This window comes from Notamacropus eugenii, chromosome 1 (genome assembly GCF_028372415.1).
Source record: "Notamacropus eugenii isolate mMacEug1 chromosome 1, mMacEug1.pri_v2, whole genome shotgun sequence".
NCBI lineage: Eukaryota > Metazoa > Chordata > Mammalia > Diprotodontia > Macropodidae > Notamacropus > Notamacropus eugenii.
The window spans coordinates 580,902,736-580,915,902 of record NC_092872.1 but is presented as its reverse complement, the minus strand read 5'-3'; the positions used below and the strand labels follow the sequence as shown (position 1 = coordinate 580,915,902).

Genomic DNA, 13,167 nt, shown 5'->3' with positions numbered 1-13,167 from the left:
GGTCATGTGGGAAGATGAAGAGAAAAGGGAATGTCACATTGGTATCCACTCAAATCTGACCTAAAGAAAACCCACCAGGATATCGGTTAAAGCAAGTTTTTTTGGTTTATTTTATTTTAGCATTTAAGATTTGTAGGGGTACATGGATAAGAGTCTCACAGTATAACAAGTCATGGCAGAGTTGAAATCTGTACCACTAGAGGGTCTCCAGTGGTTGAGATCATAGATCCATTAAATATAAACAAAGATTGTGATTTATTTCTCTGTAATTATAAGCACTACAACTTAACAATATACACCACTCAGGTCAATGCATATTTATTAGGTTCTTAGTCTATTCAAAGCAATACAGTATGCTCTTGGGATAAAAAGTTGAAATAAAGTGTAGTCTCTGCTTTCAAAGGGGTAACAGTCTAAACAAACAGACTAGGGAGAGTTCACTAGAGAGATTCAGGACTCCTTGCCTCCCCCACCTCCACCCCTCCACCCCTCCCAAAAAAACACCAAAGACAGGGGAAGGTACCAAGAAATGTGAAGAGTAAGTATTGTTGAAAAGCATTAGACTCCTTCAAAAAGTGTTGGATTCCTTCTCTTTGGATTATTCATTGTGACTGCAGTCAGAATATCTGATTTTTAATAATAATGATAACTAATCTTTATACTATGTGCCTACTATGTGCCAGGCACTGTGCTGTGCACTTTACAATTTCTATCTCATAACAACCCTGAAATTTAGGTGCTGTTATTATCCCAATTTTATAAATGAGGAAACTGAGACAAATATGGTAAATGACTTGCCCAAGTATCTGAGGCTAGATTTGAACTCAGGTCTTCCTGACTCCAGGTTTAGCACTCAATCTACCATGCTACCCGGCTGCCCTAAGTTTTGGCCACACATCACTTATTAACTGTGACTGTAAGCAATCACTTGATTTCTCTGGACCAGATACTCTTCATGTAAAATGAAAGGTTTAAACTAGGTTATCCTTAAGGTCCCTTTCAGTTCTAAAGATTTATGTGTATTACTAATTCATTGTTGGTGGAGCTGCGAGCACATCCAACTATTCTGGAGAGCAATTTGGAACTATGCCCAAAGGGCTACAAAAATGTGCATACCCTTTGACCCAGCAATATCGCTACTAGGACTGTATCCCCAAGAGATCATAAAAATGGGAAAGGGTCCCACATGTACAAAAATATTTATAGCAGCACTTTTTGTAGTTGCCAAAAACTGGAAGTCAAGGGTATGTCCATCAATTGGGGAATGGCTGAATAAATTATGGTATATGAATGTAATGGAGTACTATTGCGCCATAAGAAATGATGAACAAGAAGACTTCAGAGAGGCCTGGAAGGACTTATATGACCTGATGCTGAGTGAAAGGAGCAGAACCAGGAGAACTTTGTGCACAGCAACGACCACAGTATGCGAGAGTTTGTTCTGGTAGACTTGGAATTTCGTAATAATGCAAGAACTTCTTAAAAAAAAAAAAATCCCAATGGTGGCTCTCAAGGCAAAATGCCTTCCACACTCAGAGAAAGAAATATGGAAGTCATTTGCAAAATGTAGCAGATCATGTTTGTGTATGTGTAAGCTTTTGTGTATCATGTTTTGATTTGTTATATGATTTCTTTCATTTATTTTAGTCTGACTACATAGCATGACTATAGTGAAAATATACTCAGTAGCAAAGTATATGTAGAACCTATACAGAATTGTATGCAGTCATGGGGAGGGAGGGGGGTAGTGGGGGGTAGGAGTGGGGGGGATAAAATTTCAATTGTATGGCAGTGATTGTTAAACATTAAAAAATAAAAAAATAAAAAAAATTAAATTAAATTTAAAAAAAAAGATTTATGTGTATTGATACTAGTTGTCATGTAATCATCAAAAGTAATTACAGGCAGACAGACGTGTTCGTCCTTCGTTGCCAAAGCAGCCATGCCATCAGAGAAATGATGACATGACTTGCACTTGACTTTGAGTGAGGGAGGGCTGTGCAGGTCACAAGCCTCACTTCTCCTCCAGAGCTATCAGAATCCAGTGACCAGATATTCATCAGGATGACTGAAGATGACCCAGGATGAGGCAATTGGGGTTAAGTGACTTGTCCAAGGTCACACAGTTAGTGAGAGTGAAGTGTCTGAGGTGAGATTTGAACTCAGGTCCTCCTGACTCCTATGCTGGTGCTCTATCCACTGCATCACCAAGCTGCCCCAGATAGATAGGCTGTATTTGGAAACTTATTCATTTGCACATAAGCCTCTCTGTTAAGGAGTAATCCCTTCTGTGGTGGTAAGAATCATTTAGGGGCATTTGCATTCACATAAGGGCAATTACTGCTTTCCAAATACTAAAAAAAAAAAAAAAAATTGTCTGCCATTTTTATAAATGCCTTCAAATGGATTAGTTGTGCTGTTTGCTCTGCATGAAAAGGCAAATGTCTATAAAGTAACACAAATTTCTCATTAATTTAATTATCTCATATGTCTTCCTTAGCAAGAGTTTACTTCTCTACTTCATGAGACAAGATCTGTTCTGTTCTGTGCACTGGCTTTTGTTTCAAGCAAGGCAAAATTTAAGCCTTAGTGACAACTCTGTGATGATTTTCTCTGATGATTTTCCATTTTGTGTATCCCTGTATGGATCTCAGTTAATGAAAAGAAGTGTGACAGTTATGTGACAAGGTAAAAAGATTGTAACTAAGTTTAATACTGCCTAGTAAATCCAGGCATTCTCTGATTTGTAAGCTTTCTGTGATAAGGTATCAGTTGCCTATTTCTATTAAGATGTCTGGATTCCTGGATAGTATGTAGGAAAGTGAAGTAGGAAAACAAAATAGGAAAGTTTTGCAATAGTAGAGACAAGATAATGAAGGGCTGAACTAGGCACTTGAATAATAATTACTGTGGTTTTTGCTTACTAGTGAGCATCAATCATCTTTCTATTTAATTCCTGATTCCTTTATATTTGTGCAACTCATTTGAAATATAGCCAAGGATAGACCAGCATTTCTAAATATAAACAATCTCTTAAAAAGAAATTATCAATCAATAAATATTTATTAAGCATCTACTACATGCCAGGCATTGTACTAAGGACTGGGGATAAAAAAGGATTCAACAGAGCTCATTTAGGAAGCTCAGCTATAAAGTAAGGTTTGATATAATATGAGCAATGATATATGCTAATAGGAGTATTTGGAGGGCCTTACTATGTATTGAAAATTTCCATTCCACATGAACTCTTTGCTGGATGAATTTTTTAAAACATCTTCCATGGCACTGATAAACACCTTTGACATCTCCTCTTGTGTTTTGCTTGGAATGAATAATAACAGGATCATCAGATATTTTCACAGCTTCTACAGCCTTCAAAAATATTACATTTTCTCATATGACTGTGAGATACATTATTCCAGAAGAATTTGTAAAATGAACTTTTTCATTACTGAATCAGTTACTTTTATTGTAGTTAAAAATAATAAAGAAATGGGACTTTTATTTTCTACAGCTTTGAATCAGTTTTAGCACTGAAAAGATGTGGTCTACCATGAGATATCAGATATAAAAAACCTGCTAATTCATCTCTCATGTCTCCATTAAGGAAGCTCTTGATACATATGTAGATTATGCTCACAAAGATTTCATAGTGGTCATATAGGATATATAAGAAAAATAGTCATATAGGACATTTAATATTGGTATATTGTCAATTTCCTTTGCTACTGCTTGGGATAAGGATAGGGATAGGAAACAGACCTGTGATTTCACTGTTACATGCTATTCTGAGCTAAGAAAACGACTTAAATCCAGGTCTTCCTGGCATTGAGGCCAGCTCTCTATTTAATACATCATTCAGCCTCTTTTTATGTGAGTGTCAAATTCTAAAAAAAAATATGCCTTTGGTATTTTTCTCCCTTTCAGAGCTCTTACGATCCAATGGTTTCACTCCCTACAAATTATATCACCTCCAGCAAGGATTTCCTTTGTATCTACTTCATCTTTGTTTTCTTCAGGGTCATTTCTATTTCATAATACAGCACAGTGGATGCTGCTGTAACTGACGGAGAAAAGAGGAAATGAGTATAGGTTGATTCCATTTTCTATTTGTTATCCTTCCAGTCTCATTCTTAAATAAGAAAAATAATAAAAATAACAGCTAATGTTTACTACATGCCTAAATCACGGAAAGCACTTTAGATATGTTCTCTCATTTTATTCTCCCAACAACCCTAGTGGGTAGTTGATCACATTTTAGGTGTTTTCTGTTTTACATATGAGGGAATTGATCAGGATCAAGAGAAGTTAAATGACTTGCTCAGGATCATACAGCTAAAAAAAATTACCTGAGGTGAGATTAAAACTCAGATCTTTCTGACTCCAAATCCAACACACTATTTACAATGCCAGCCCTACAATGCTCTTTGATCATCTAGCTTGTCAGACTTTATCCCTTGACTTTTTTTCTCTTTATAAAAGAATACTGTTCATGATCTTCTGCCATTCTCCTCTGTGCGATTGTAAATATTCTGATATCCCTCAAACTTTTACAGAATCTAGTGTAAGTTGATTTTTAAAAGATCACTTGCCATTCTTAATTGAAAAGTGGTCTAACTGACAGGTGACTATTGAAGATAAAGATTTTCAGTATAAAAAAATCTATCTACACGTTAGTATGGGGGTCTGGGGAGGGGCACAGAAAAAATATATCATTCTGCTAAGATAAATGTTTTCCTAATTAGATTGTCAGTCTTTTCCTATGGTGTTAAGAACTTGGTGCCAGACTTCACCACAAGATGGCGAACAGTTGCATTCTGAAAATGTCAAAGGATCCAAAATACAACTCTACTTTTCATGCCAAACGAATGTGATTTACTCAAATACACCTGATGGAATAAAGGGGGAAATTGCCATATTTATCCAGTCTTACTGTGAGTGCAGAGGCCTTTCTATGTTTTATATATCGTGTCCTTGGATCGTCCAATTCCTAAATAATGTTCTTAGCTTGCATTTGTTTCATCTACTAATAGTGTGATGTCAATGTGGAACAATGGTGAGTAGGACCCTAAATAGCCTACTTGTCCTCTCTCTGCCAGTGTTTCCTCGTTGGACATAAGAGAATAACATAATTTCCTCATAAATAATCACATAATTTAGTAATAAAATAATCATACTTCACTCTTCTATAGTTTTTTTTTTCAGGTGTATAATGCACTTTCTCAAGATAACCTACAGATACCCACAAGTCTGTGAGGAAAGTGCTTTTATAAGGTAGGTTGTTAATTTTTATTATTTTCATTATTATTATTGCTATCATCATCGTTGTTAAAATATTTTACAAACATTATTGTATGACCCTCTTCCCCAACTGGCTTTGAAAATTGTCAGAGACCTGAGGTCATGCGTATCTTTCCTGTTGTACGCTAGTATCTGACTCTGTGACCCTGTGGACCATAACACACCAATACTGTCCATGGGATTTTCTTGGCAAAAATTTGGGAGTGGCTTGCCATCCTCTAGTATTAAATTAGTAAAAATTGATAACGTTTCTAATTCTTACTAATTAAAAACTAGTAAAGATTCAGTCCGCAGTTACCAAGTACCAGAGGAGACTGATAACCAGTTCAAGTGGCTGAGAGATCTGCCTTATTTGAATAATTGCATTTAAGTGCTTAAGGAAAGTAAATTTCAGAAAAATTTTGGAAATTGGTTAGTCCCTAAAACGTAGTCTCTTAGACAAGGGATACCCAACAGAGTTTTAAACAGCTTTGTGAGGGTCGTTTCTCTTCCTCATCTAGCAACAGTAAGGAAGAAGCACTATTTTGGTTTCCTTTTACTAGGCCCATGGGCTCTAAATCCTACCAGATCAAGAGAGACAATGTTAGGAATATCCTAATTAATGTCAAGGGTCCTGGCTATTAGGTCCTGGTACTGGTAGAGAGTACTGTGCCCACTAATTGGAACTAAAAGACTCCATCTGGACAACGTGAGAAGCCACTCAGAGAATGTAATTGTCCTTAGTAGGATTATTTAAAATAGCTCAGGGCTCTCAGTTACCTGAAGTAGTTATTAACCTAATCTTTTCCTAGATAACTGAGAGCTATGGCTCCAGCAGTTCCTAAGGCATATATCCTCTCAGAACTTAGACGTTTTTCAAAATCAGCAAAGGAGGAGAGACTGTACTTGAATAATAATTATATCATTTCCATTTATAATTGTTTATAATAATGATTAATTTTTTGGTACTCTGTGGTATATTAATATTATCAAGGCTAGTCTGTAAAAGCCCTTTATATACTTTTTTTTTAATTGAGCTTCACAACAGCCAAAAGGACAAGGCACATGCTTAGACTAGATGTTTGATGCTATAAAAAGACATATAATCCTTAATATCTATGTATAGTAGATGAGTAATTTTAACATCATATTATACATGGATATATGTAAATGAAATATTTGGTTGGGATAAGCTTAGAGGATTTAAATGTTAATATAGGACAAGTAATTAGTGTATCAGTGGCTAGTATCTGTACCAGTTAAAATAAAATTTTGCCATTTTACAGAAAATACTTGGCATACATATTATACAAATGATTATTAGGAGTTTTCAGACCTTTAGGAAAGATGTTGAGATATTACTACTATCCATTTTTATTTACGACTGTTGAATGAGAGAAGACAAATAGATCAAAGTTTTCAGTGAAAACATTTGCCAGAGGAACTATTTCTTATACTTGTCAGCATCCTAATATTATTGCTACCAAACCTCTGACTAGTTGCATAAAGGTTTTTGTTTCCAAGGAAACTACTGACATCGGTAGAATTTAATGAACATAAAAAGGAACTATGGCTTGTAATTTATACCTGGGTAAAAACATATAAATCCACCTCTGAAAGCACATGGAAGGAAAAATCCATAAACTTCAATTTAGTAACTTCTTCCTTTGTTGCTATATCTGCTTATACTACATGAATATATAATCACATATATATGTATATATGTAATCACCACCTGATTCGGAATAACAAATACTTGTACACTCATAGATATAAATCAATTTGTTTTAAATAAGGACAAATTTTTTAAAGATAATTTTCTTCTTCCTTCACCCTTAAAAATCAACACAGAATTTATGGCTGAGGTTTCATAAGATGGAGACATCAGGTACAAAATTATTTATTATCCACTTGCTATGTAGAATTTAACCTTCCGTAAATGCTTGCACAGAATTATCGCTCAGAATTAACTTTATACTTCTGAAACAATTTGTTCATTTCTTTGATGCATTTCTCAAGTAAGCATGTGACATACTTAGGATGGAAATAATTTCTTAGTAAAATACAGAAATCCAGAAAATTCTCAGTCATATGTGAAAATAGAGAAAAATCAACATCCTTATTTCAATATAATTGTTCCTTTGTAACCCTTTGCTTTTATTTTATACATTGGTTTGTCAGGGAAAATGGGAATTACTTTTGAAATTTAAATTCTAACAACAATCGTACTACTTGTCCATTTTCTGAGGTCTTGAATATAGTCAGTCCTTAACCAATAGTTGTTGAGAAGATGACTGATGAATATTAATAAGAAGGAGATTTTGATAAAAAATAAACAACTCTAAGAAGATGTATGTTTCAGATACAGAGTGATATTGATAGACACTGATACAGAGTGAAAAAGAGTAGGACCAGGAAGGCAGTTTACATAGTAACAACACTGGAAAGATACAAATTAATAACTATTAACTCTAAGAACAAGCTGTCAAAAAAGTCATAAGTTTATGTGATATTTTAAGAGCAATATGAAAGAGAAATTAATTTAACTATATGGATTTTGTGGTGTGATATGTCTCAAAGTCTTCTGTTTCCTATAATGAGATCATTTCAGATCAAACAGTATATATTTCTGACCAAATCTTAAAATCTAAAAAGTACTGAGGAGAGCATGGATAACTGAAATGCCTAGATAATTGAAAAGAAAACCACAACATACAGAATGTAGGTCATGAATGTCAACCTTCACAGAATAACAAAATTTCAGAGCTGGAGGTATTCTGGTGGCCACCTGGCCCAACCCATTCCTGGAGGGAAAATGCTTTTTGAACATGTCCAACAAGTAGTAGGCCAACATTGTATTCATGATTCCCAGTCAGGGGAAACCACTACCTTCTGGATCAACCTGTTGCCATTTTTGATAGATTTGTTAGAAATATGTCTTCACATGATACTTAAATTTGCCTATTTGCAAATTTCATCCATTGGTCCTAATTTTTACCTCTGGGGCTATCCGAATAAGTGATTTTTCATTTGACTGTCTTTTAAATACTCAAAGATGCCTATCATGTACTCCGTAAGACTTCTCATCTTACATCTAAACATTCCACATTTCCTCAACTAAGCCATGTATGGAAGTATCTCAATGCCTAGACAATGAATGTCCTTCCTAAAATATGGCTTCTGGAACTGAACAAAATATTCCATGGTGGCATGATCATTCCAAAGTACAGCAGGACTCTCACCTCTTTATTCTTCTACCCTCTGGCTCTATAAATGCAATTTAATATCACATTAGGGTTTTTGACTGACACCGTCAGTTCATATTGAGATTGCAGTCCAGTAAAACACAAAAATCCTTTGTAGCTTCACTATTGTCTATTCATGCCTCTCCTTGCAATTAATGTGTTGCTTTTACAACAAATTTTACAATAATTTTTTTTTATTTACAACTCTTATTTTACTCAGTCCATTGTTCTAGCTTATCAAGATTTTTTTACCTCTTGATAGTCAGGCAGTGTGTTAGATAACCCTCCCAGCTTTGTGTCATTTGTAAATTTGATAAACATCCTATCTGTGCATTCGTTGATCAATCAAATACTTATTAAAGTGTTTACTGTGTACTAGACATTGTGCTAAGTGATACTGAAATAAATCGCTATCACAAAATTGGTCCCTATGTATAATAAAATTGAAGAAGGTCACATTATAACTGAGAGCACAGCACGTAAATAGGCACGTATATAATAAAGAATAAATGGAATGTAATCTCAAAGGAGATAGTACAAGTATGTATGGGCACCAGAGACCACAAATGGCTTCTAACAGATGATGGAATTGAAGTGAGGGCTGAGGGAGCTTAGGGAAGTCAAGGAGCTGATGTGAGAAGCAAAATCATTCCAGGGATGTAGATAGCCGGTCAAAAGGTACAGATCTGAGTGATAAAAGATTATGTAGAAGATAGTAGGATGTATGGGGAGGAAGAAGGTTGTGGAGAATTTTATATTTGATCCTGGATTTAATGGTCACTGGAGTTAACCGAATGGTGATTAAGCATTAGTTATGTCAGGGTCAGATCTGAGCTACACACACACACACACACACATATCCCACAAGACTTTGGCAGAGTGGGGGATGGATTGGAGGAGAGAAAGACCTAAATCAAGGAGACAAATCACAAGCCTATTTTAATAACCTAGGCAAAAGGTAATAAGATCTTAAATTATTCTGAATATGTGATAACCCTACTTAAAGACCCCATACAGTTGTCAGTGGCTTGTCATGTCAGGTTTTGATCTCTGCCAGATTATCCACTATAATTTTTCTCTCTCTGCCACTCCTTTCATATTCCTTCTTCTTTAGCATGACTTGCCAACCTCCTACTCTAGGCTTTCTTCTGTGATGTACCATAATGACATTGGTGTTCCACTATTAAAGATCCTCCTAAGACTCCATTTCATGCAAGCACCTTCTGCAGCATGAGTGCTCAGAATGAGGACTCATTTCAAAAAAGTTGGTTTAGTCATTGGAACTTCCCAAATCTTTTTAAACTTCAGAATTATTATATTTTACACTACCAATTCAAGATCAAACAATTTATTCTAACACAAGTGAGAAACATATGATTTAAACAAATAGACTGTGGAATTGATATGGCTTGGCCTTTTAAAAGCTTAAGACATAATGAATGACAACCAAGAATAAGTACATTTCGCTTTTCTTTCTTTTTAGTTTTATTTAGAAGATGAATAGAACTTTGTTTATATATCACTTCCAAAATCTATTTGTTTAAATTATATCTTGATGACTGGTATGAAGATAAAAATCAAAGTAAACCAAAAAAGCAGCCTATAAAAAGTGATTCTTCGGTGGTCAAAGGTTGAAAGATATACTTACAGAATGTCCTCTGACACTTAATTCTAAATTTTTAGCTAAGGAATCTAAGTTTGTGAGTTTTATGATGTTTAAAAAGACTTGGAAAGTTCAAATGTAAGTTTTTATTAAGGATCACTAATGATCTATCATTAAAAAAGGACCTTGTTAGCTAAGTTACAATTATCTTGTTTGTTTCAAATACTAGTAGAAGATAATTTGTGAACTTGCTATCTCTCCCACTGGGGCCACATTAGGGCTTTAATAGTTAGCTGGTTTCAAACTCCTATTAACAAGACAGACTTTGGTAAGTTGAGGGTTGAAGGCAGCCTCTCCAGAGAGGTGTTCTAAGATCCAAGATGAGTTTATTAGCAAAACACATTCCATATCCCTATGCCATTTATCAAAAACCACTCACAATTAATAAAACATTTAATGGGCAATCATGACAGTTACAACACTGGATATTATAATAAAAAAAAAAAACAGACAAATCCAAATTGAAAGGATTCTACAATGCAACACCATTAAGACTTGATGGACTCCTATTGTTCCTCAGTCCAAGAACATATCTGAGTTGTTCAAGGGGTGCAGATGCTTCACTATGATTTTATCTTTCATTATTAACAGGGCACTAACTTTTAATAATGTATAATTATATCTTCTAGCTCTATAATCAATAAAAAACCAACAAAATGACAAGCTGAGTGCAACTAGGTTTGAAGTATTTTTTGTCAGAGGAAAGAAAATATTTCTTCAAGCAAAATGTCAACATTTTTCACCTATTGGTAAGTATAGAGAAGAAAAATTGGATATTACTGAACTGTTACTAAGAAGTTCATTCTGAAAATTATCTGGTGTGAAGTGGGCATTAGAATTACTGAAATTCTATCTCTGACACACAGATAACTCGTAATTTTCTCATGGCAATTTTTTTTTTACATATTTCAGGGATGAAGAGAGTAGCTAAGTATTTCTTTAAGGCAGAATTTGGCTACCCCTAGTAACTATAATTTCTCTAAAAGAACTGTCTGTCCTCATACCTTTGCTAGATAGATAGATAGATAGATAGATAGATAGATAGATAGATAGATAGATAGATAGATAGATAGATAGATGATAGATACAGATGTAGATATACAGATATAGATATGTAGATCTATATCTATATATACAGATAGATAAATATTTACCTAGCAATAAAGCAGTTTTTCTTTCAAGTAAATAATTATGATCTCAAGAAAGAATAAGATGACAGGTAAACAAATGTTTCAATAGAAACTTACATAAGTGATAGTAAGAATGAAAGGATTAAGATTCCTTTCTGTCAATATTATTAAGGTAAAGTATATCTGATCAAGTAGTTAATGTCTTCAGAAATAATATTTGATATGAATATTCTACTAATTAGAGCATACTTGGGCTTTCCTACCATATCTTCCATAGCCCTGATTATTAGTGAAATGTAAGAGCTCATCAATATAATGCTTTAAAGGGTTAGAAATGTATTGAATCTGTCTTTTATCTACAGTGTGATGATTCTAAATTAGAAACAACCAAAATTCAATCAAATTAATACAAAATTAGAACTGTATTTCGCTATAAAATAAGCAAAATCACTTTTTGAAATCTGAAACTAATCGTTTATCTCTTGTCTCCACCTCCATTAGTGGAGACAGCTTTACTAGAAGTTATTTGAGATACTGTATTTTTTTTTATCACTTCTGAAGTTTATTTCACTTGACATGCCTGAGGCACAGAAAAGCAGCACAGGGGAAAGCACAAATGATCTCATTTTTAAGTTAATCACTGAGAAATATCAGGTAAGTTTTGAATTTTTAAGTTTAACCCATTTTAAAGAAAAGATAAACTACTTTTTAAAAAGGAATTTTACTGGTACAGGGAACTCCCAGATGTGGAGATTTTCTCTACCAATGCAGGCCAGAACCTGCTCTGCAACTTACAAAATTTCTTAGAACAATGAGAGACTAAATGACTTAAGTGACTTGACTGTGGTCACACAGCCAATGTGTCAGAGGTGGGGCAGGAACCAAATTATATTAGATGTGAGACTGGATTTCTATCTACTATGGCATACTGCCTCTTATAAGGAAAGAGAAAAAATGTTCTAGTTACAGCCATCATTTTATACCATAGCTTAGCTCAATAGTTGATGCAGTATCTGAGAAATCACAAAAACCACTTCCTACCTTTGGGGCTCTGGCATGTTTCCCACATCTGGCATCCTTGACAAGGCTGAGATCTAAGAGCTCAGTCTCCTGAAAGACAAAAGAGCAATTTGTAAGCATCCATAGAGGGGGAAAAAAACTGCTTTAACACTTTTTTTTTTTAAATTTGGATCTTGATAACTGCATGAAGATGGTTCTGTTTTCTGTTTTTTTCTTTTTGTCTCTAATAAGACTTCATGTAAATAAAAACTAAAACTTATGAACTGTTTACACTGTTTAGCAGACTAAATCATTTTTTTTCAATATAAAGTCCACTGTTTTTGTCCCATATACATGACCCATCAGGTGCCACCTTATTGCCAAAATCCAGTGATTTTTTTCTACAGCACTCTCATTAATCCCACGCAAGCACCTAATCTCTAAGTAGAGAGCTGATCACTTTAGCTATTCTCTCCTTCCTGGGTTCTCCATATTTGCCCTTAGCCGCCGAGCCCCACCCCTCCCCCCTGCCACCAGCACCTCCTCCTCCTTCTTCCTCTCCTTCTTCTGTCTCTGTCTCTCTCTATCTCTGTCTGTCTGTCTGTCTCTCTCTCTCTCTTTCTCTCTCTCTCTCTCTCTCTCTCTCTCTCTCTCTCTCTCTCTCTCTCTCTCTCACACACACACACACACACACACACACACACACACACACACACACACACACACACACACACACACACACATACACACACACAGCCAGTAAGTGATTAAGGATGGATTTGAATTCAAGTTTTCTTGACTCTGTTCACTGTGCCACTGAGCAGCATTTATTATTTACTTGGATTGGACA

The 13,167-nt window shown here is 34.9% G+C and overlaps 1 protein-coding gene across 3 annotated transcripts in view; it reads right to left on the bottom strand.

Moving 5' to 3' along the window:
* Positions 1–13,167, bottom strand: part of PLCB1 (phospholipase C beta 1) — an 891,415-nt gene that overhangs the window by 591,723 nt on the left and 286,525 nt on the right. For all 3 annotated transcript variants that reach the window (XM_072634430.1, XM_072634433.1, XM_072634431.1), the window contains exon 3: positions 12,360–12,428. In XM_072634430.1, the coding sequence (XP_072490531.1) occupies positions 12,360–12,428 (69 nt within the window). The remainder of the gene's footprint in view (positions 1–12,359; positions 12,429–13,167) is intronic.